The following is a 25,819-nucleotide window of genomic DNA, read 5'->3' as shown; positions in this document are numbered from 1 at the left end:
ACGGGTGATAACGGTGGTAGAGGAGGCACCAAACAGGTCTGAAATAGTCCGAGGGGTGCCTTTACCTACTCCGATTGATACCATGGCAATGATTCCTTGGCTCAGCGAATACCCGGATCATGCTTCCGCTGGGGTGTTGCGGAACGGGTTTTCATATGGTTTCCGCATCCCAGTGGGGGAGTTTCAGGGTTTAGCAAAATGTAAAAACCAAATGTCGGTCCTGCAACATACGACCGTGGTACAGGAAAAGATTGGGAAGGAGGTTACTCGAGGTCGAGTCGCCGGTCCATTTGATGAGCCACCGTGTGCTAACTTTGTTTGTTCTCCTTTGGGGGTGGTCCCGAAGAAGGACCCGGGTGAGTTCCGACTGATACATAATTTATCAGCCCCACGTGGTCTTTCCGTGAATGATGCGATAGACCCGGAAGTGTGCTCGGTGCGGTACGCATCTTTCGATGAGGCCGTCGCCATGTTGAATCGCCTAGGGCCCGGGGCGCTGATGGCGAAGTCAGATATTGAGTCAGCGTTCCGGTTGCTCCCGGTACACCCAGACGATCAGCGTCTCCTTGGTTTCATGTTTCAGGGACACTATTACATGGACAGATGTATGCCAATGGGTTGCTCTATATCTTGTGCCTATTTTGAAAAGTTCAGTTGTTTTCTGCAGTGGGTCTTCACAAAGAGGACGGGTTTTCAACATGTCATGCATTATCTCGATGACTTTTTGTTTCTGGGGGCGGCCGGGGATCCGGAATGTGGACAGGCTTTGAATGAATTTTGTGTCTTAATGAAGCATTTTGGTGTGCCATTGGCACCAGGTAAGACTGTGGGTCCCTCGACTTGCCTCGAGTTCCTGGGGATCGAGCTCGATTCAGAGGAAGGTTGTTTTCGATTACCAAGAGAAAAGGTGTTAAGATTCAGGGCATCCCTGGAAACGTGTATTAGTGAGTCTAAGGTCAGACTGCATCAATTACAACAATTGGTGGGCCAGCTGAATTTTGCCCTGAGAGTAATGCCGATGGCCCGCCCCTTTTCCCGCTCGATCGCTCAGGCCATGGTCGGCCTGAAGGAGGGTCATCACCGCACGAGGCTATCGGCAGAGATTCGCCAGGACATGCGCATTTGGTTGGCATTTCTGGCGGATTTCAATGGTCGAATTGTCTGGAATAAACCGGCCGTATCCTCCGAGGAGCTGGGGCTGTGGACAGATTCAGCTGGGAGCATTGGTTTTGGGGCCATATTCGGCACACGATGGTCGGCTCAAAAATGACCGTTATGGTGGCATGAGTGTGGGCTGACAAGTAACATTGCCTTTCTTGAACTGTTTCCCATTCTTGTGGCCCTGAAAACTTGGCCTGAGGGGTTCAGAGATCACTCTGTGGTGTTTTGGTCTGATAACATGACCGTGGTTGAGTGTATCAATAGCCAGGCAGCACGATGCAAATGGATTCTGAGATTGCTCAAAGAAATTGTGTTATTGTGTATGCAATTGAACGTGCTATTTAGGGCAAGACATGTGCCAGGGGTAATGAATAAAGCGGCTGATGCGCTTTCTCGTTTTCGTATGCAGGCCTTCTGGGGTTTTCTGCCCACAGCGGACCCGGTGGCGGCACCCTTTCCCGAAGCTCTCTGGTCTCTCGGTGCCCCGAACTACAGAACCTCGTGGGAGAGAGTTTAGCACCCAGGACAAGGAAGGCATATGAAGGGGCGTTCCGATCCTATTGGGCCTTTGTGGGGGCTGCTAGGGCAGAGCTTTGGGGCCAGGAAGAACTAGTAGTAGATTTTCTGCTGTCCTTACATCAGGCAGGCAAATCAGTGGCTACGGCCCAGAGGCATCGGGCCGCCATTTCCTTTATGGCAAAGGCTCATGGGATTCAGGACCCGACTGCGTCTTTCGTTGTGCAAAAAGCGCTACGTGGGTGGCAACGCCTTGAGGGTCGCAGAGTAGATGCAAGGCGCCCGATAGGTCTGGATAGGTTGGCTCTGTTGTTATCTGTACTCCCTGCGACATGTTCATCCATGTATGAAACAAGGTTATTCCGTGCCGCTTTTGTGCTAGCATTCCATGGGGCTATGCGGGTAAGCGAACTAGTGGCAAAGAACAAGCAGGATACCATGGGGGGACTGTGCCGAGCGCACGTTCAGGTCAGGGGGGAGACAATGACTGTCTCGTTGGTCAGGTCCAAGACCGATCAGGGTGCGATTGGGGACTGCATCATCATACAAAGGATTCCCGGGTCGTCCATGTGCCCGGTGGGTTGCGTAGAGGAATATTTAGCGCAAAGGGTGGCATCATGGGGGGGACCTTGTTGAGACACGCTGACGCCACCCCACTGACGAGGTTTCAGTTTCAGCGGGTGCTTGCGATGTCGATTTCGGCCGCGGGCTTGAACCCCGGCGAGTTTGGGACCCATTCCTTTCGGATAGGGGCTGCTACAGAGGCTACAGCCAGGGGTCTGAATGTCGAACAAATAAAACGTGTGGGGCGTTGGTCCTCGAACTGTTATAAAAGGTATGTGCGGTTGCACATGTTGTGAAGCTGTAATGATGTACTCACGCTTCTTGTTTTTGTTTGGTTTTCAGTTGCGCAAGCCTACGAGGCGGGGCGGACTGTGCAGTCGACCCAACACCGGGCCAGCGGTCAGACATCACCGGCTGTGAAAAAGGAGGTGTGGGTCGTGGGCCACTCATACGTGAGGCGTGCCGCGGACGTATTCAAAGCAGGTGACATGATTCACGTGGCTGGGGAATACAGGTACAGTGTGTCCTTCTACGGAAAGGGCGGGCTCTGTATTGACCAGTTTCGATCATTTTTCGAGGGTTTGTTAGGGCGGACGAGGTCACCGCCGTCTGTAGTCATAGTACATCTTGGGGGCAATGATTTGGTGACCACTGGTAGACGACTTCTTCTTGAGGCGATGCTTTCCACGGTAAGTTGGTTAGCGAGAAGAGTTCCAGGGTGCACAATTGCATGGTCTCATATGATCCCACGGAAAGTGTGGCGGGGGGCTCTTTCGGTTTCTGCTCTGAATCATTCAGTAAGGAAAATTAATAATAAAGTGAGTAGATTGTTCCGTTCAAGTACACTGCATTCTATTTCGCATGGTTGTATTAAAGGGGACAGTATGTATTTGGGGGATGGTGTTCATTTGTCCCGGATGGGCAACGAGTTACTCATAGGAGACCTGATAGCTTGGCTAAGGACTTTATGACATGACCTTTAGGCAGGAGTGTTGTGGGGGGTCCGGATAGCCGGTCAACTATCCGGCCTGTGGCGGTAAGGTCATGATCGGTGAGCAGTAATTGGAAGATCCCTATGGGTGGGCGTCACCCATTACGGATGGGAGCGCTCGAGGGAGGTGGCCATTGGCCCCTCAACGGGGAGGCGGTCCCTTCTAAGGATGGGCCGCCGAAAGGAAAGGAAAGGCGGTCAAGGCCCCTTCCTGGGTAGGAGGGGCTACAGCCCCCTCCTGGGGAATTTCCCGGGGCCAGGACATCTGCGACGGCAGATGTGGTAAGTTGTGTGGGGTTTGGGAGGGGGTCTACGCTACCATCTAGATACCTCACACGAGTCCTCGGACGACCTTTAAATGGCGTCGAGTTTATTGGGGCCCCCGTCAAGTCAAGGGAAATTGGTAAATGCACTTGAGGTACACCTCTGTGCGGTCGCCCCTCACAAGTGAGGGGGATATGTCTGGTTTAGGGATCTTGACACCGGTTACGACCTTGCCGTTGGCCCTTAAACGTTAGGATGTACAATTTCAAGATAAATGTTTTGTAGGATGTTAGATCGGCTAGGAGAACCTTTGTATTAGAGAATATGTTATGGTTAGCCAAACATCGCAATGTGGAAATGAAATTGTACATTAATATGAAACTGTTATTTTAATGTTTTAATTTTGTTTCATATTTTAATAAATACGGCCGGGAGGGTCACTCCCTCCCGTCTTCCAAAAGTTCAGAACCGTTTCTGGTTTCCCATCCTTGGGGATTGTGTTGAGAGGGGGTGGCGGGTATCTCAGCCATATGGAAAGGGGCGACCATTCGGTCCCCCCGAACGTATGGCGGAGTACCACGATCCCCCCGGGAAGCCATCTTGGGCGGGAGGAGAGTCTCGGCTGGTATGCCCGAAGCGGCGTAGCCGGGGCGCGCTTTTTCCCGCCCTGGAGTGGGCTGGCCTAGACACTGACGCGGCCGGCCACGCCCTTCGGGGCAGGCGGGGCGGGTTTTACGCCCGCCCTGAAGACGGATAAAAGGAGCAACAAGCCAAGAAAGCATCCTCTTGTTCCTGTGCTCTGAAGCTGCACCTCCTCGCTGCACGTGAGCTCGAGACGGAACGAAGAGCCAATTTTGACCCACCCACCAGCCCCTGAAGACAGCAAGTGGTTTTGAATAAAGTTTGATGTGGTAACGCTGATTTTTTGCAGGTTGTGATGATTATCGTGATAACTTTGAATATGCAATAAAGAATGGTTAAATTGTGGTATGTTTTTGCAAATAAAGTAATTATGCACTAGTGTTGACCAGTAATCATGCCTTTTAATAAGTCGTAATTGTTATTGTCTTTAGTGATTTAGTCATTTAGTAATTTAGTTAGAATTGTCGTATTTATTTTGGTCGGGCGGTAAGGTCATGATCGGTGAGCAGTAATTGGAAGATCCCTATGGGTGGGCGTCACCCATTACGGATGGGAGCGCTCGAGGGAGGTGGCCATTGGCCCCTCAACGGGGAGGCGGTCCCTTCTAAGGATGGGCCGCCGAAAGGAAAGGAAAGGCGGTCAAGGCCCCTTCCTGGGTAGGAGGGGCTACAGCCCCCTCCTGGGGAATTTCCCGGGGCCAGGACATCTGCGACGGCAGATGTGGTAAGTTGTGTGGGGTTTGGGAGGGGGTCTACGCTACCTTCTAGATACCTCACACGAGTCCTCGGACGACCTTTAAATGGCGTCGAGTTTATTGGGGCCCCTGTCAAGTCAAGGGAAATTGGTAAATGCACTTGAGGTACACCTCTGTGCGGTCGCCCCTCACAAGTGAGGGGGATATGTCTGGTTTAGGGATCTTGACACCGGTTACGACCTTGCCGTTGGCCCTTAAACGTTAGGATGTACAATTTCAAGTTAAATGTTTTGTAGGATGTTAGATCGGCTAGGAGAACCTTTGTATTAGAGAATATGTTAAGGTTAGCCAAACATCGCAATGTGGAAATGAAATTGTACATTAATATGAAACTGTTATTTTAATGTTTTAATTTTGTTTCATATTTTAATAAATACGGCCGGGAGGGTCACTCCCTCCCGTCTTCCAAAAGTTCAGAACCGTTTCCGGTTTCCCATCCTTGGGGATTGTGTTGAGAGGGGGTGGCGGGTATCTCAGCCATACAATTTATTGGTATTCAGATAAATCTGCCTCCCCACATTCATGCGGAATGTTGGAGCCAGCAGGAAAATCTTCATTTGTCACAAATGGAGGCTCTTTTCATTGTGCTTGGTATTCTGGACCAAACACGATTCTATGCTTGGAGACTTGGGATTTGGCTCCTGAATGATTGATGGATCTGCTAGCACCTACCTACCGTAGTGGAGGTTTTCTAGCCACAGTATCAAGTTTAAGGAATTCTGTCTTAATGAGATATATTGTTAGGATTTCAGTCTGACACATTTGGTCTTCCGGTGGCAGACCTTGGAATAGGACAGATCTTTTTTCTGGCTGAAGCAGTGCATCCACGGGACACTGCCGTACCAAGAGCCATGGACTGATAGCCAGGGGAAGAAGAATCGACAGGGATCCATTTGAGAGCAGGATTACAAGGGTATTCCGTGATATTTCTATTTTCATATAAACCATGATAAAACTAAGCCAGTAATGTTCATAATCATAATAAGAACATTCTTTAGTTTTCTATAGTTGATTGTGCCAAACTCCATACAGAGATCCGAGAAAGCTTCACAAGCGAGAGCAAATTGCCTACGATTTCAAGCATGGAGGTCTTTGAGCAACTGAAGGGGGAATTCCTGTCAGTCAATGCCAAGACAGTCCTTACTAATTTCTCTTAAACTTGGGTGGCTGTGTTTATTTATTAGGTTACTCATGAAGGGCAGTGTGGTTCAGGGTCAAAGGTGGCATGCTACTGTTTTTTACATGTAAAGGTTTAAGTAAATGTAGGTGTCAGCAACGAGTTTGTCCTTACGAAAACACCTTGAGCTCGACCAAGAAAATAAATGGTACATGGATTAACTTAGCTAACAGTCTGTGCATTAAATTTGTACAATGCTTTCCACAATGCTTTGGACAGATGTGTCAGATACTGGGCAGCAATTTGTTGTCAACATTATTTAGGAACATGATTACAAGCAGGTGATGCTTAATGGTGCAAAGAAGGCGAGGATTAGTCCTGGGGAATTAATGGCATCTTTTATTTGAAAATTCTTAAAGTCAAATTACTGTTCTCTGGTGGCTAGTTTACTGCGGTTGCTTGGCCAGAATGCATTCCATAACTAATTAAGATTCCCTGAGATGGGTAAAGCCATTACAATAATGTTGTCTGTATTAGACTAGTTTAAGTGTTCTTACTTCACAGATTTCAAAATGCTATTAACGTGCTGGGAGCTACAGTGGTGGCAATGAAGAGAATGTGTATGTGAAGGTACAAGTTGTTGGTTTGCATTCAGGTAAAGAGGTACCAATAGGACATTTGGGGAGCTGCTGTAAGAGCTAAAGAGCTTATTTTATGACCATTTATTAAAACTAGAGTTCTTCCACCATTATTAATAAAGGGATTAGAAAGTGCTCCGTCAACATCACAGTGCTTGGATCTGTCCACATAGCTGGATCTTAATTAGACAGCATATTCAAAGCAGACAAAGTCAAGCTGGTTCAGTGTGAACAGTGCATTCAACTTTTGGTATAATTAAGGAATTTGGTGACAGATGTAGAAAATCAATCACTGAGGAACCAATCAAATGTGGGCTTGTGGGCAGAGCCCAAGTAGAAGCACAATATATAGAAATGTTGACAGCAGATATTAATAGACTTCTTGGGGTATAATATTGGCTGATCTGCATGTAATATGTATTTCAAGATGACTTGTCACCCTCAGAGGTTGCCTACCCAGACGTGACACTCGATACCACTCATGCCAACCTACAGATCAAGAATGTACAATTTACAACATTCAAGTGTACGATGGTCAGCTGAGTCTAAGTGAGATTTATGCAAATAACACATTCGCTATTGTTATTAAATTAGATCTATCTTTTGGGTGATGGGCACTTGGAGATAACGGTATAGGCCAGACTTCGATTGCAACTTTACTGTGCATGCATCACATTGCTGGCAGCAGCTGCACCTAAAGTCAATGTGACCAATTCATGTAGAAATTTCTAGAACTATGGGCTGCATCATACAACTCTACCTGAATGGGGTTTTACACTTATTTGCCATTCACCAAACAAGTGTAACAGTTCACTTGGAAAGTCATGTCAAGCGCGGGGTTCTAGTAGAAGTTTCATGACTTTCTTAAAGCGGACTATCCCCTTGTGCAGAATTGTACATAGAGTAAAATGACGTGGATAAAGACATTCCCCAATATCTCCTCCTGGGAGGAGAGTTAATCCAGGTCCAACAACAGTCACGTTTGACCATTTCCACATTAGAAAAGTGTAAGATTTCAGTTTTTGAACGGCCACAAATGTGCATGTTTATGGCCTTTCACTAACCTACAATGCAACACAAAACCTGTAACGCTACTATCAACCCACTGCATGGAGGTTCCCATTACCGAGTTCTTCACACTAGTGGCAGATAAATCGGCATGCAGCAGTAAATCCATTTACAGCTGCCACAAATCTTTTTGTGAATTCCTGGCATTTGTGAATTATACCCACACTCGTTTTACCTGTAGAATTTGCCAATATTTTCTAGTATGTGCCGTTGCACACCTGACTAACTCATCTCTTCTCTATGCTTCTATTTCCCCCGTTTGGTGTGAAAACTTTCACGGACATACATGAATAGAGTATTGTTTGGGGTTATGGCGCTTCAACATTTTATTTGCAGTATTCCCCCATTTGTATTTTGTTCATACATATTTTTTACCTCTGTAGGAGTCAACCTCAAAATGATCTTGCCTCAGTTACATGTTTCCCAAAGATTATTGTTATTGCTAACTTCTGACAATAAAAATGTTAACAGAACCAAATTTGAGGTATACACATCGTTCTGTATGAAAAATCATTTGATTGATTAGATTTCCATTACCTACAGTGCTTTATCCATAGTTGAATTAAAAATAGTCTGTATGAGCTCCGCTGGGTGGTTTACAAGAAGCTGTTCTGGTTTCTGGCTCACCTCACGCCAGAGGAGAAAAATTAGCAAAGGAGGACAACTATTTCACCCTTTCGGGAGTGTGTAGGAAAATTATTTAAGACTAGATTCTATCTCTAAGTATAATCCTAGAACAGGAACTGGGTCACCCTGTTGTCAAACAGGAAAGCGAACATGGGGCCCTTTGAGCAGACTTCCTTATAGATCATTAGAAATGTAGTCCTATTTTTACATTTTAAAATACCCTTCTTAATGTACTGACGTCAGACAGCTGATGAACAGAAGGGACGACAGACGGCCCTTAATGCAGCACTATGAGATTGCCATTTGCCCGACAGAGAACTGTAGAGTTTTGTCTCCAGCTTGGTCTTGAATACCTGGGTTTGGAAAGCTGCTCTAAGCCTAGTGAGCCTCGCCTCTTGCTAAGACCCAGAGGACAGATGCTAAATTCTTGCCAGTAAATCCTATTTGTTAGGCTCTGTGAGTCAATACCCAATCATGGTACAACTGTGGCTCCTGAAACCGGGCCTTCGCCTTGAAGCCTGCGCTCAGATATCCTTAACCATCACCACACCTCAGATGTTCACCTACTATAGGTAGGCACATTGCTTCATTGAGGACAAGCGGATGAAAGGCTTAACCCCAAATGCGTTCATTTCCACCCATAAACAAAATAAAACTACATTCACAATGGTCGGTTTTAATGGCATGGGAGGAGTAACAACAGATAGTGGACACTTTCATTGAAAATTACACAAAAACAGATAAAATGATTAACGTATATAAAGTTAGCAAACAAGCACACAACTTCAGCAATGTGGAAAAAAGAAAAAGGTCTTTATTATGGCATAGGAAGAAACAAAAGAGAATGTATAGACCAGTGACTATTGAAGTCTCCCAAGGAGACTTGGCACATAAATGGCCGCGGGCCAGAGTCTGCTATGGCCAAACAGATCCAATGCCCAGACTCGCCACGATCTGCTCAGGAAAGTGTATATTGAATATAAAGTGACCAGAGTACCAGCATCACCCCAAGACATGCAGAACCTAGACTGAAACTCAATAAGCATCGAGGCTGGAAGGAGGATCGCAGGGAGAGGACAGCCTGGGCAGAGATTGCAGGCAGAAGGAATCATGCAAGAAGTGAAGGCAAGTGAAGGCTGCGATGAAAAGTACCTCCGGATTCCGGCGCTTTCCACTACGTTGTCTAGAAATTCTAGAGAACAGCGCTGGGATGCAAGCCGCCTTCTGTAAAAGTGGACAACGTTAATCAAAGCCTAAGGGCTAGAAACAAACAACATCAACACACGAGACTTAACGTGTGGAACTACCGATTTAAAAACAGCTGCACAACCTACAAAATGTTCTCCTGGGTTAACAGTAGAGTACATACCAAGAACACTAGTTCTATTGGTTCTATAGATTTAGTTTTTGGGATAAATGTGGGTGAAACTAGATTTCACATTTCCATACAATCCCCCAATGAATACCCAACCATGGTGATTTAGCAGCAGGTTCAATTCAAAAGATCACAGGAAAACATCTATATCAAAAGAGACATCCCTATATTTCACAAAATTGTATCCGGGACTAGAAGAAAAGTTTTACTTCTTTTATTTCGCAGAACACACATATTTAGCATAACAAAACTGGCAAGAATAAAAATTGTGATTCACAACAGAAAAGGGATAAGCAAAATTGATCGAATTTCAACATTTTGGATTATGCAGCTGCTTTTGTGCAACAAGCTGAGATTTTAGAAGTCACAAATGAAATCCATTCGAGTTTCATTTTGACCAAAACAAGAACACTTGGCTCTACAATCTTGATCCCTATCTAAAGTTACCCCTTAAGCAAACCAGCAAATTTGTTTCCTTTTAAAACTGTTCCTAGTGCCTTGGCAGCCAGCTGAAACTCCCAGGCTTGGAAGGCTATTTAAAGATGGCATGCAGCAGGCAAAACGATGCCTTTTTAAAAGGAGTTCATGCTGGAACATCAAACCAACTGGTTAATAAGAAAGCGCAGGACTTGACATTGAGACCAGACAACACAGAGGGCGTGTAAATGAGCACAATTAATCAATGCCGCATAGCCGCAGAATTCTAAGCTTGGGCAGAAAACATTTTCCAGCATTCCGAGTGTACAAAAATGTTCTAATTAGTCTTTCTCGAAAATTGCCTTCAAACCTCAGATACACCACCTTAAAATGATGAGGATTAAAAGGATTGAAGAATAGCAGGTTTAATTAACCTTTTCAGATACCCGCATTGTAAACCAGTTGTAACCAAGTCTCATAATACAAAAGCTCTCCTCTGTACAATGAATAAGAGCTGTGTGCAAGCCACCTCTGTACGTACATATACACACACGTGGTCTCTGTGATGTGTTACCGATTGTGGAGGCGAAGCACTGTTTGTTGTCTAAACACCATTGGCAACAGTTAGGACCAGATGTATCAAAGGGTTTTGCCCATTCTGTGTCTATGGGGAAATGTGTTGATACATATGGGCCTTAGTTCCCAATTTCTCATGCAGCATCCACCCCTGAATACATTTCAGATTTAATACCGATCTTTCCATTTCACACGTCCGTTTTGGAGGTCTTATCCCAAAGTTATTTACGGTGCTCTTGGAGGAAGGTTCCTTCACATCTTTGGAGTCGTTATAAATACCTTCTGAAAGCATAAGGTTGGTATCTTCGGAGGAAAAAGTTTTTGTACATAGTAGGTTGCGTTTTTGGTAGAAATTCCAACCATATTTTGGAAGCAACAGTTCATCTAGCCTCAATTTTTACTGCACGCCTCAACATAAATGACAGCATAATGCCTGAGGCTTGATAAAATTGCTGAGGCCTAAGCAGGTGCCAGCTGTATAGGACCTTGAGGCACAGTTGATGTAAATGGCCTGCACATTTACTTAGGACATAAATAAAGTCAATGAAATATTTTGGGAAATATTTGGATAAATGAAAAAAATGGAGGTCCGGTGCATGATACAGCCTTGGGGACAACTCAACCGGATGGGTGCCGCTGCTTACCACAGTCCTGATCTCAAGTTGTCTTGGTAGACCATTCATTCCTGGCAAAAGTTATACTGAATGGGTTGTGTCCCGGTACTGGAGCTTCTGGAAAGACCCAAGCAATGCCACCTAGAACGGGTACTATTGAGGTCAAAAACTGCTACACAAGGTGTTTAGTAAGTGCAGGGGATGTCATTCCTGTATAAAGCACGTGAGCAGCAGGATCATAACAGAAGAGTATGAGAACTGGGGGCATTCTCGGGGTTGCTGGAGGGACAAATAGTAAAACTGAACTGGAGACGGCTGGTGGGCTTCGCCGCAGAGGGGGAGGTCACAGTGGGCAACCAGTCACAGTGTGAGGCCAGGGCTCCTCATAGATATGACATGGGAGGAAGTTAAGATTTGGGGTTGAAAGGAGGTGGGGGAATGAGCAGGTACCAGGAAGGGAACGACAGGATCAAAAACAGCAACTGACAATACCATGGGCACATAAGAATAAAGTGCAAGTGTTCAAAGATGGACTGTGAGGAGAAGAGGGAGTAGACAGGACACAAAGGAGAGTAGTGTGCATTAATGCACCTGCGCGGAGAGGCGGTTAGTACCAGAGTGAGTGGGCAGAAGTAAACTCAGAACAGATTGGACAAAGCTTGTTCTGTCGTGTGTATACCAGGTGTAATGATGATTTATGAAGCACACATGCTAGCTTCTTATGAATTTATGTGCACTCCTATACACTTTTGAAATTGGAAGATTAGTTGAGGGATGCAAGAACTCACTTCAAATAATGACGATCCGTTTTAGAATGAACCACTAAATAAACCCGTGCTCAAACCTCTGCTACCTTGGCACAAAGCAGGATTAACTTAAAGGCAATGTGTAAAATAACTATGCAGCACTCAAACAGTAATAAAATGAAAACTCAACACTAGAAAAATCCCAAACAAATTTAGAAACTAAAAGAACATTTTTATAAATAAATGACACCAAAACAAACATCCAATAAGTACAACTGGAGATATGAATTTTAAATTAAAAATAGTGCTACAAAGCACAGAACTCCATCCGCTGGTATCTGGTCACGCTACACTGGGACAAAGTCAAAAGTAAAATCTGACTGTGAAGGGTCACAGGTCGGATATAGAGACCAGGTGTGTCTCAGTGGACAGTTTACCTATCGACGTAGACACTTGTATAGAGAAAAAGTGGTAGTCGACAAATCAGCAGGGCAACCTGCAAGCTGGGTCAGAAGCGAGTCTAGTCAACTGCGGGTTGCCGTGGGCTCGCAGTACAATTGTCAATGAAGTCGGGAAAGCTCAGGAGTAGGTGAGGACCGACATCTGTGCCCAGATAGCCCTTGACTTTGGTGGGTTGCTACTTGGCGAAAATCAATTTAAAGCCCTCTACATTCGGACTTAGAAACGTCCCACTTCTTTCAGGACTGGAGGCAAACAGTAACACCAGCAAAGAGTCCAGGACCTCGGGACACCACCTGGTAGATAGACTCACTCAAATAGAGGCCAGCAGCAGGGTCCATAGCAGGTCCATTTTGCAGGGAAAGGCCTCTGGAAGCTAGTTATGTCCCTGTAGTTCCACAGGAGTTCACCAAATGACCCTTTGAGTCAAATCTAGAACTCTTGATTCAAGGCAAGCAGGTCCGGCCTTTAGGTTTCAGACAGCAAGGCAGTAATTCTTCTGATCCATGTTCAGGAGTGTTCTGGGAAGTCTGTGTGCACATTTTTATGCACAGTGCCAGCCTATGGGTGGAGGGCAAGCCTTGGGCCATGCCTAACCAGTTCCTCTACACCCACTGGGTTTGTTGCCAGAATGACTAGAGGAAGAAAGGCAGACCTAGGTGTTAGCTTCATTTGGCAGTGACAATATAGTCATCCTTGGAAGCTCAGGAAGGGGCTGGCTACAGCAACCCAAGGGCATCCTTTCAAGGGAGATGTCCCACCCCACACCCCTCACTCAGAGCCTTTAGCCATTGTCTGGGAGAAATCTACATCTCACCACGGGGAGCCATCAGAGGTCAAGTGACAGCTGGACATGGGCACAAAAGTCAATAGTTTTATGGCAGGAAAATGACAACTTTCAAAGAGTCCTTTCTAAAATAGGGATATAAAACCTGACTTGACCGTTAAGTTGGATTTTGAATTACAATTAAAAGTAGTCCTTGAACCATTTTTCTAGCAACTTTCAAACTGAAAGTAGCACTTATTGAATGTAATAAAGGAAATTAATGTTAGCCTACAGACAGCCAGCCTTGCAACAATGAAAAACAATGTTTTTTTTTTACTGCCACGACATGTAAAACATTAAATATACATGTCCTACTTTTTAAATACCATGTTCTCTGTCCTAAGGGCATTTACGGCCTACACCAGGGGTGACTTATTGGCAATAAAAAGAAAGGTTTAGCACTGGCAAAATGTATTTTTCCCCAAAAGTACAAAATGGCAGTTTAAAAATGCATACCCAGGCTGTAGGAGCAGACCTGGGGACAGGTTTTTACTGCGATGCTTTAGTGGGTGGCACACTGAGTACTGCAACCCACTGGCAGCTTTCAACTTACCGGCCATGGGTACAGATAATACTTGCGTACTAGGGACTTACAAGGAAACTAACCATGTCAATTAGGTGTATACTCATTTTAACATATTTGAAAGGAGCGCACAAGCACTTTACATCTGGTTAGCAGGATAAAGTGCATAGATTCCCAGAGCCAACAAAAAAACAGGTTCAGCAACAGAAGGCCAAATTCTGGGGGTGACCATGCAGAAAGGTCAAATTTCCAACAAAACTGAAAACTGCTGTGCAACAGGCAAGATAAAACTGGTACGGATAGGAGAATTGTTATGGACACTGGGTGTGTGTTTTCATTACTAGTATGAGGACGGCTGCTTGTGATGGTTTTTGTGTGTCACCGTATCTTCTGTAGCTTGCAAGATATTTATTTTGTTTAAAATCAGGAGGTTTAGTGCCCGCCTGTTGCTTTTACCCTTAGTTGGCTTCATTGTCACTAATTTCCTTGGTTTCTGGTCAGCGTGTTTCTGCTTCACTGCTGCTCCGTGTGTTTGTCCATTCCCAGGCACAGGGCCCCAAGTACTGCTTCTTTACTCTGGGTTCTTCCACTGCCTGCTCTTTTGGAGCTACTTTTTCATTTTGTTGCAGCACTCCATTAAAGTGTATACGTTTGCAGGAAATCTGGCTCTCCCATACGCCTGGTTTAGCGAAGCATTTTTGCTTGCCCCCTCTCACATTGTTGCTTACATCCACCCCCTTTGTGTTGTTGCTTGCATTGCATCCCCTCTCGCGTTGCTGCCTGCCCTTCCCACGCTGCTGCTTGCCCCCCCCCCTCTCCCACGTTGATGCTCGCCTCCATCGCTAGGCATTCTCTTGGAGCTAGATCTCTCAAGGACCCCTCAGGTTAACCTCTTCGATGCTCATGACGGCTCCCGGCCGTCATGAATCGCGGTGGGCGTGTGCTGATGACGGCCGGGAGCCGTCATGACCACGCCCATGATTGGAATCTTCAGCACTGCGGCGGAATTCGCGCCGCAGTGATGAGGTTAATAACTTCTTAGCCACTTGCTTTGCCATCCTGATGGTGCTATGGAAGGTCTTTCGAGACTTGGCTTTCCATCAGCATTTGGAAAACATTGATCCAGGCAGTTGGTACATTTTGGCTTGACAATGGGAACTCCCTTTAAGTAGTCATACCATCCTACCAGTTGTACAGGCTACAAATTATTCAAAAATCTGCTGACCATCTCAAACTTAGCATACACAAGGAGATGATGGACGGAGCGTTGAAAGTTTTCACACACTCAGCCCCGGTCACAGATCTGGAATGAATCCATCATCGTTCTTTGGCTCACTTCGCCACCCTAGTTCAGACCCAGCCATAAGCAAATCAGTCTTGACCCTGTTCCTCATGGGACTGGGGGTGAGTGGTTGAAAAGTTTCAGAACCCTGTGCATCATCTTGTTGTGTTTGCATCTTGTACTTAACTGTCGCCTCGCTCCCTTAGCGTTACGCATCTAAGAAACTTGCGTTGGCTCCCCATGCTTTTGAGAGACCTTTTCCAAGACTCTGCATTTTGCCCATTTGGCACTTCATAACAACGATCCGCTTCATCAAAATAAAAAACTTTTACCATCCCACGTGTGCTCCTTGTTCGGCCAGTCTTAAATCGGTCAATCCTCAAATCTGAAAGGGTAGATCTTTGTCCTTGCACTTGGCCGCAAAGATTGGAGAACAGCCTCCATCCTCGTGTCAAGTTTTTAGCTACCCTCTCTTTAAGAAGCTATTCAAGCATAGCTTTGAAAAACCCAGTCTAATCTCGCTCCCTAGCTGGAAATACTCTGCTCTTCAGCATCAGGACATCCCTCGAGTGTATCGGCTGTTTTACAAATCTAAAAACGCTTGAGGTCTCGAGGGGAGCGATGTAGGTGTGTTTGCTAGAGGAAAACATTTCTGATTACATTCTCCCTACAAATAGCATTGCACTGACGCATATTGCAATGATTTTAATGAATCTGGCAATAAAGGCTATTCATCCATTCCCTACAAGTAGGATAAGGTTTTGCCGGCTTCCCTTATTAAAGTTTAGAAATAAAACTGAACGTTGCAAGTTGTGCGATACAAAAAAAATCTTTTCACCTATTCTCTGTGTGCGTAGTAGTTAGAGCAAAGAAAGTTTTATTTGCAAGCCCCTTTTTTCTTTTAACACATGGTACAAGACACATTACGGATGCTGTTCGCTCTTGAAATAATTTTTCCTTCAAATGTTCAATGTAAAACTACTAGATTTTCGTCACAAGTTAGTATGTAATGTAAGAAGGCAGTCAACGACATAGTTACATTTTAGAATGTAATTTGTAGAAAGTATATCATTTTGGCTAAGGGCAAGCTTGGTCTATGTGTTTATTGTAAGTGTTTTGGAGTGATTTTAAGTAATCAATAAAAGAAATATATTTTTCATAGAAGGAAAAAAATAATTAAAGACTCGATAACTGCATGCAACTTTTCTTTTAGATTTCCCTTCTTAATTTTCTTTTAATATCCAAAGACAAACACAGTAAAACCTACTTCACGGTTGCAGAAACCACTTTCTCAAGACTGGAGACAGAGCTCAGGAAGGGTGCACGCGAGCTAGTGATTGGTACTCTGGATAATATATTGGCTTTATTCCTGTGGTTCGTTAATTCGAATAATAAATGGCTGAAGGAGAAATTACATCACGCCAGACTGATCTATTAGTTTTGGTTATAAATATCACTTTCATTATAATGTTTAAGTAAACAAACCATGTGCCAGTCGGGTACCAGTTTAATTGTAATCACCTTTTACACGTACTCCAAAGTATCAAGACCACTGGCAGCAATTGCATTTTGCTACAAGAAAAGTTTCATTTGCACAGTGATTATATAATTCACTGTATGTATCACAATGAATGCACCATAGTGCTCTTTGCTTTCTCCAAGGTGTTGGTTATTTGGCATTAGTGGGGTACATGGTGCTACCAAGAGTGCACCCAGTACAGAGCTCTGGGCTGCTGGTATTTATGATCACACTTACTCTCCATTTTACAGAGAGAAATGTACAGAGTAAAGCAAAGCTCACCCGCCTCTTCTGAGACGTTCTTGTAAAGCTGACATAAACCATTCACAATGTTTTTTCGAGGGGGAAATTCCAGCATTACTCCACTTTGCTTAAGAATGTGAAAAATGTTATGGTGTTTTTATGTCATGGCCTTTAAAGGCACTGTTGCATTCCGTCTTTAGGCAGAAGGTTTTAAGACGCCTCGACTCCACCCATGTCCGACAGCACATGCCAGGGTTGGATTGGGATTAAAAAACGGCCCGGGCAGGCAAAAAAAAAATAAAAAGTGGCCCACATTTGCATAGTACTTTCCCACAACACACTGCATTGGCGAAATTTTACTTACTTAAAAAAAAGGGCGGGGGGGGGGGGGGGGGTTGAAAAAATGCACGGAGTAGTTCACAGTGGTGAAACACACCCAAAAAGAAGTGAGGCCACTTCTGCTCAGGCCGTCTGCGGCCCCGCTCAATATGCATACATTAACGGGTCGGCCCAGCGAGAGAAAGAGTGCGACACCTCTGCCCATTGATAAAAGGGAGGTAATGGACACCCATCTGCTTCCAGAATGGCCACTCAGGCACCCACTGGGCTGCTGGCGGCATCGGACAACGCAGAAACCACCCAAATCGGCCCTCCAGGCTGCCAAAAATCAGCCCACAGCAGGAATTCGGGTACCGGCCCCATGGCCATTGCCCAAGTGCCCGCGTTACCAATCAGACTCTGGCACATGCTGCTGTTTCTCCGGAAAAGCCACTAAAAGGGATAGGACTCTGATGCGGCACAGAAGTGCTTAATTTGTGCCGGTGGTCGACACTGCTTTCTTTTAAGTCGAGCTGATCAGATGACAGCTGTCTAATCACAGAGGACATGGTGTAGACTTACCACGTGAATAACATGGAGACTGCCGCTATCCCACTGCTTACCGTTGGTTGGTTTTAAGGTAACTCCAAATTCTCTACTTCATACTCGATGGCTTGCCTTGTGTCTGTCCCTCCCCCTGGAGCATTTCCCAGACACTTTTACAGATTTACTTGTGTCCTTCCACTGTTCACTTTCAGGAAACGACATTTTATCCTCTTTGTGCAAGCACTCCATGAGAGTGCCTGTGTTTCCCAGCTCTCCATCAATCGCGCTGCTTTCCTGACCCAACTATCCACCCCTGTGTAAATAACCTGCATACCCTTGCTCTATGTTGCTTCCTTCACCCCAGGTGCTAGCCTTTTCCACGTTGGTCGGTCAGGAGCGCTCCACACCAAAGTGCAGAGCAGAAAATATATAGACAAGCAGACTTTTAGCAACAACGCACTTCAAGGGGGAAACCGCATATACCACGACTGCCAAACAGTGCGCTGCCTTTATAAAGCAGGCAGAAAAACGAATGCGTCTGAATCACGCATTCCCTTTACAACGCAAGTCGTTAAAACGACATGTGCAGGGTAAAGCGGTGCTGGGCTTTAAAGTCCAACACTTTCTCTACTGTTGCGGACACTAGAGTTGGAATAGTAAAATTATACTATGCCAAAGTCGAGCACCCCTTAAGGAAAGTTGTAACGACTTGCATTGTAATTGGAATGTGTGGTTCAAACACATACGTTGTTCCGCCTGTGTGGTTAAAGAACAAGTGGGAAAGGAAAGAGGGGTGGTGTTATACAACCCTTTTCAAGCGATGCCTCCTTGACTGAAACTCATTGTTCCTAAAGTTACCACACAGGGTGTGTGGCGAGCAACGCATGGGATTTTGTACTGTTGGATGCTTTGAGCTGTGGTGTTACACATATTTATGGGAATTAAACGCTCTCCAGTTGTCTTTGGGCAAAGCTCTGTTTGTATATTGATGTAAAAGTGTACATCTTTTGGCTTCTGCTACAACGGCTATTTAACCCCTTCCATGCTGATGACGGCCCCCATCCGTCATGCATCACGGTGCTCGTGTGCTCATGATGGCTGGGGCCGCATAAAGCCATTGATTCTTTAAAAGCCTAGCACACGAGCAAAATCGGCCTAGCATGGAAGGGGTCAACATCGCCTGCACTGCTTTGATCAGCATACAACATGGACGAGGATATGGGAGACTGACTGAAAACACAAGCGTTAATATGGAGCGCATGAACAGAAATAAAAGTAGCTAAGAAAACGGGATCAATGGATGGACACAAGTACCTGGTCCTTGCTCCAGGGGAGGGCTAAACACAAGAGGACACAACCCTCTCATGCCATGATAAACAGGAACCAAGGAAATTAAGCATTGAAACTATGGGTGGATGTGGGTAAACATGTCTCGCAGGACCAGCGCATACGATGTTTAGGTGAAACCTAAAGGTACCTGCTCATATTGACATGAAATACTGAAAAAAAGAGCATCTTGTTTCCAGGTAGTTTAATTCATGCTTGATTCACGGTTTCCTTGGTGGATTCAAGCTAGCCTGGCTGATTAAGCTAAAGAATGATGATTCAACCAAGATCTGTGACTTGAGGTGAGGGAAAAGTTTCAGCGCTCCGTCCATCATCTCCTTGTTTTTGCCATAGATTACAGTGGTGCATAGTAGACTGCACTGGCATACAATGCAGCGGTGCAGAGCAGAAGGGCATAGAGTGTAGTGGCATAGCGTGGTGCAGATTACTGAGGCGTTGAGTGGTGCAGAGTAGAGTGCCACCGAGTGCAGTGGCATACAGTGGTGCAGAGTAGAGTATAGTAAAGTGGCGTGGAGTGGTGTAGAGTAGAGTGCTGCAGAGTTCAGTGGTGCAGAGTAGAGTGCACTGGCGTAGTGGCGGTAAATAGAGTGGACTGGTGCAGTGTTCATTGGCATAGAATGTTGCAGAGAATAAGGACTTTGAGTGCAGCATCCTAGAATTCAACGGTGTACAATGAATCATAGGATGCAGTGGCATAGATTAGAGTGGTGTATAGTAGACTGAAGTGTTCGTAGAATACAGTGGTACAGAGTGCAGTGTAAAGTGCAGTAGCGAACAGTGCAGTGATGGAGAGTAGAGAGGCTTAGAGTGCATTGGCGTAGAGTGGTGCAGAGTAGAGGGGTGCAGAGTAGAGTGGTGCAGAGTGATGTGGCGTGGAGTGGTGCAGAGTAGAGTGCAGTGGTGTGTAGTGGAGTGGCAGAGTGGAGTATGCATGGTGTAGTAGCACACTGCCATTAGAGACAACACATTTACAATTGAAATAACCATTACATTTGCACAGACATACAGTTTTACTAATAAAACGATACCGCGTGCAAACTATTATGTATGGAAATGGCATCACCTAATATATGGATTTGCTTTATTATACTAAAGTATTTGTTTCCAACACATTTCAGAATTAGCAAACATTTGCTTGATTTGTGCTTTACTAATTCTGAAATACTTGCACAGTTCATTTAGATGTTGTATGCTAGAAAAAAAACACCTTCATCTACCCCAGTATTCAGGAACATTGTCACAAAAAATCCTCTCACTATGAAATCTGAGAAAGAAAAGTAAACACCAAGCTCCCTCGGAAGACAGAGCCTGACATTTGACCTCTGACTTTCAAACTGGGGTGGCATGGTGAGCAAAAGAAGGATGGATTTAACCCAGATCTCTTGACTGGGGTGAATGTTTTGATTTGTTCTGCATTCCGTCCATCAATTGTGTGTTTTTTGCTTTCTCGCCCCAAGCGCACCGGGTATGCCCAGATGTGGGTCCCGGGCTCACTGTGCCACTGGATTCCAGCTATCCTGGCTAATGGGGGGTGAAAACCCTGAAACCAGTCCTGGGATGCTTGTTTCTGGTACAGGGTGAGACCTGGCTTGGCAGTTCGGGCTGGGTGTTCCATTGAGGCACAGGGTCAAGACTGATTTGCATACGGCCAGGTCTAAACTGGAGTGGCATGGTGGGCAGGCCTAAACTTGAGTGGCATGGTGGGCAAAAGAATGATGGGTTTAACCCAGATCTCTTGACTGGGGTGAATGTTTTGATTTGTTTTGCATTCCGTCCATCTGTCTTTATCTGTCTCAATGCACAGCAAATGTGACAAGATAACAAGATTGAGAAAGTGTATTATCCCTGTGCACTCGTGATTAATAATCAAAAGGTTTAACTCTGCTTGTGGTTAGTTCATGAAGGCGCTACAGACGTCGCACCTAGTCAAACTGTGCCTTTGAACATCGTGTCAAGTGTTGTGGGTAGGGACACCTACCCTCGTGACTGTGCGCTCAGTAAACAATGAAACATAAGGGTTTCTAAACGAAGTTCAATTTATTTTGATTCAAGTACGTGGAAACTTCAATTCATTTTAACTGATGAATTATAAACCATGATTCTTAGCGTACATAATAAACATCTTATGTCGCAAGTTAGATGATTCTCTCCATTTTTACGTCCACCCAATGCATTTCGGGTCAGAAAAAACCATGACCCTTCGTCAGGGGTCTGAAAACAATGGGTAAGACAGGACCAAATTAGTTACTCCATTAACATAAACGTCGATATACACTGATAAATATTGTGACACGTGCTGCCTTTAAAAACCCGAAAACGTGTCTCCGGAACATGCCGTCCATGGAAATCATTAAAGATCAGTGTCAAATTCACCGCGTGATAGCTGGATATAGTGATAAATTACGTGCTGACACAAGTAACAAGTATCAACATACGTGCCGAATCGCTACAGCAATTGTTATCACCAAACCGTTCCCAGTGCAAAATCAAGAAAAGAATTATTAATCACGCGTGCACAGGGATAATACACTTTCTCATTGTTTAAACCAGTCAGCCCCATCCCTGGGTGCACCACTACTTCAAGATGCAACTAGATGATATAGCCTTATTAACCACCAACAAAGCTGAACCGCTTGGATTTACCGCAGAAGCTGCAAAAGAAATCTATGGGTTAATTCAGGAGACCAGAATATTTGCTCCACAAAAGACAACCACGGCACAATTGTTAAGACAATTTGAATACATGAGCAAAAAGGAAATCAACCAAAGGTTGCACGCGACCACTCTTATCCATTATCATAAATATCAGAGAATACCACGGGGACTCAGGATAGCTCTTAAGCCAATGCTTCGTAAAAACAGCAAGAAATTCATAGAAAGATGGTATCAAATTCTACAACAAATACTAGACCATGCGTTATCTATGAAGTGCATCAGTCAAAAAACATATGCCTGCATTGCCTTCTGAATGCCTCTGGTCCCTACCTGTATTGTATCAATTGGTCATTTTCTCTGATGAAGATTCCTCATGTGATGTGTATTTCAAATCATGTTTACTCGTTTATATTCTTTGTTTACTACTTTTTTCTTTTGTCTATATCACTTCATGTACGGTATTCCGACACTACTTCACTTCCTTATTTTGAAGCATGTACACTCTGATCACGTGATGGGTGCCAAATGTTTTCGTTGCCGGTGATCATTCCCGATCACATGATCCCCGTTCCACTTATCCTCACCATTCTCATTGAACTGTGTACACTGGCGAGTACTCGTGGAGTTACGGCGTTTTCCGATCCCTTGTAAGTGTACAGGCACATTTCTTTTCTTGATTTTGCACTGGGAACGGTTTGGTGATAACAATTGCTGTAGCGATTCGGCACGTATGTTGATACTTATGTTACTTGTGTCAGCACGTAATTTATCACTATATCCAGCTATCACGCGGTGAATTTTTTACACTGATCTTTAATGATTTCCATGGACGGCATGTTTCGGAGACACGTTTTCGGGTTTTTAAAGGCAGCACGTTTCACACTATTTATCAGTGTATATCGACGTTTATGTTAATGGAGTAACTAATTTGGTCCTGTCTTACCCATTGTTTTCAGACCCCTGACGAAGGGTCATGGTTTTTTCTGCCCCGAAATGCATTGGGTGGACGTAAAAATGGAGAGAATCATCTAACTTGCGACATAAGATGTTTATTATGTACGGTAAGAATCATGGTCTATAATTCATCTGTCAAAATGAATTGAAGTTTCCACGAACTTGAATCAAAATAAATTGAACTTAGTTTAGAAACCCTTATGTTTCATTGTTTACTGAGCGCACAGTCACGAGGGTAGGTGTCCCTACCCACAACACTTGACACGAAGATAACAAGATTTACAGGCCTGTTTACAGAAAGGAGCACTCGTGGAAGAATACAAGGAGAGGTAATGTGAAAAGGTTTTGCTTCATAGGAGGGGCAAACTGAATCTGGACAGCCTAAAGCGATTAAAGCAGCAAATAGAAAGCCAGAAAACGTAAGGTATAAACCTCAAATCCAAATGGTAAGCAACGGGCCGGATACATTCCAAGGGAAGCTTTGAATGTCCCCAAGAGGTATTTAGCAAACCAGACAGCTGCACTGTCTGGCAGGCCTCGACCCTAAAAAAAGGAGGACAAATAAAATAAAGCAACTACCTATGAACACACAATTTGATCAATTGAGGAAGCCGGGATTGACCCCAGGCTTTCTGGTTTCACAATGTGCAATTCAACCTTTATATGTACATGGTTCCCTTCCCCTATGACCACCTCACACACCAGCCAACTTCCCAGACTGCCACCCTACTTGCTTCAATGCAGCCCCGGTCCCACCATAGACCAACATTTTTGCCCCCCTAGAAAATGTTTGAGCGTACCCATGCCTTAAGTCAAGCCTCTCTGCTCTGTGCCTGTCAGGGGGTCCCTACCTGCCACGAGTCGGGTACTGACATTTGTCCCTCTTCCTTTCCACCCCGGCGTACGCAGGACGGCTACGCTCCCTTTAAGACAGCCTGGGCTTACCCGGAGGAGGGAGCTCCGCCAGTGACGTCATCCCCGTTTCTCCAATTGGGAAGGACGACGGCCTGATAACGCAACGTCCTGGGGAGAACGGCGTGACCGGCACGGGAGAGGAGGAAGCGTCTAGTGAACCTCGGGAGAAATTCGTCATATTGCAGGAGAATACCGAAGCAGCGTTGCCGCCACCTGAGACGAGAGAGGACCCAGACGCCAGCTCGCCGCAGGAGAAGGAAAAGCCGGGAGGCCAACGGAACCACGCTCCGCCCCGCCACACTTCAACAGGAGAAGTGTGGCTCCACAAGGTACGGGCGAGGTTACGGGGAGCGTTCTTTAAAGAGGGAGGGAACGGGTAGAGGGTGGTGGGGTGGTCACGGGACATGCGTGAGTGTGTGCGAGCCTAAACACTTTCACGAGTCTACAGAGCACATATCGGTTGCGGTCCCTGATGATCCCCTTCACTTCCCCGCCCCCCTTCTTGGCATTAATCGACTATCGGCCACGCCAGTAACCCAGGGTATTCTTTCTTTTCCTTCTTTTTGAGTACCTTCGGAGGCTGAAGACCTTCTGTTGGACTACAACCTGGGAGCCTACAGTGAAGGACGTAAAGCTGGCTGGATATAGACTATTTTTAGTTATAACATGCTACAAGACTTATTGTTTACCACGACCTTTAGCACAATAAAACCAAGGTTATTCACCAAGCTCTCTCTGAACCTCCTTACTTTAAGGGTGATACCCCCCTACCCGAGGACAATCCTTACAGTGCCATAGCTACCAAGGGGACGAGCTCAGGGAAATTTAGTGACTTTGAAGGCTCACCTTGACAAAGGTTGTGACTGTCTTTGAGATGGGTGGTCACCCATCCTAAAATAATATTCCAATTTCTTACATACTGCATGTGCATGCAGGCATTTTCCAACTCTTTGCCTCAACTGAGCTACTGAAATGCCCACCCCATAGCACTCTTTGCATGTTAATTAGTATTATTCACATTAAAGCCCGCCATAGTGTCTTTGCCAATGCTGGGGAAAAAATTAGAACATGAATATAAGAGATAAACAACTGAATGCAACAAAAATCCCAATGATGGAGTATAATTTTCACTTGCAAAATAGTCACTTGCGCGGTCCAGTGGAAACCTGGAGGGTGGAACGAAATACCAAACAGCCAAAAACATGAGGAGAGAGATGTAATAGTCCTCAAGGTAGAGCTCACGAACTGTATATATTTTCAACAATTGGTAGCAATACATCGATCCCGGCTTTAACAGGAGAAAGAAGGCATAAGAGAAAGATAAGAAAGCAGCTGCAATAGGATAAGAAAGAGTTGAAAAAGTACCTGCAAGAGTAGTGAGATAAAACAAATGTGTACAGTTGAGAAAGGCAGTGTGGTAGGCTCCCAAGAAATTCTTCAGGCGCCGACTTATTCTTTTACAAATTAAACACTGCATCAGCTTTAAACCAGCAGGTTGTAAACTTTACAGCACGCGATTTTACAGATTCCCTAAATAAATGTCACAAAACTGAAATACTGCCAACAACGCAAGCTAAACTGAGAAATCAGTTTGCACCTGAAACAAAGAAAATATGCACAGTTTTGTTACTATTTGAACTTCATTTGAGGTTGCTCAATTTTTAAAAATTATACACTTTCCTTGCAGCCGGATCCCGCGTCTCTGCTCCTTGTTCCTGCTCTCCTGTGGGACAGGAAGCCAGGAAGACCAGCCAGACTCTCCTGACCAATCACAACGCTGCAATGCAGCCTTGTGATTAGTTCTGAGCGTCCTGGTTCGATGCTCAACCTGGGAATGAAGGCCTGGGCTTGTTCTCCACGCAAGCTGTAATGCAGCCTGCATGGAGAACAGGAAAGTGCGCATGACTGGTTTGGGCGGCCCGAAGGGAGTTGGCAAGCCACTCCTCCCCAGCCCTGCTCCGTGAGCAGAGCAGCCAGACCCACCCGCAAAGGAAACATAAAATAATAACTCAAAGTTATTATCATTCTATATTTCCTATCCTTTACGCTGCTAAAAAGCAGTGCGGCATTGCTCCTGTACCATAGCGGAGGAGCCGCCACTGGCAATCTGCCGCATTTTTAATTGCAACAAGTTTCATTTAAATAAAAGCTATAAAGGGGAG

General features: G+C 45.1%; 1 protein-coding gene across 2 annotated transcripts in view; it reads right to left on the bottom strand.

Annotated features, from left to right (window-relative positions):
* CABLES2 (Cdk5 and Abl enzyme substrate 2) overlaps positions 1–25,819 on the bottom strand; it is a 143,990-nt gene that overhangs the window by 66,535 nt on the left and 51,636 nt on the right. The window contains exon 2 of one of the 2 annotated variants that reach the window (XM_086932848.1): positions 9,495–9,566. The exons of the other annotated variant lie outside the window; for it this stretch is intronic. Within the exon in view, the coding sequence (XP_086788974.1) occupies positions 9,495–9,566 (72 nt within the window). The remainder of the gene's footprint in view (positions 1–9,494; positions 9,567–25,819) is intronic. 2 annotated transcript variants of the gene reach the window in all.

The sequence above is a fragment of the Lissotriton vulgaris genome, chromosome 7 (genome assembly GCF_964263255.1).
Source record: "Lissotriton vulgaris chromosome 7, aLisVul1.2, whole genome shotgun sequence".
In the NCBI taxonomy this organism is placed as follows: domain Eukaryota; kingdom Metazoa; phylum Chordata; class Amphibia; order Caudata; family Salamandridae; genus Lissotriton; species Lissotriton vulgaris.
This window is presented reverse-complemented; position numbering and strand designations above follow the sequence as displayed.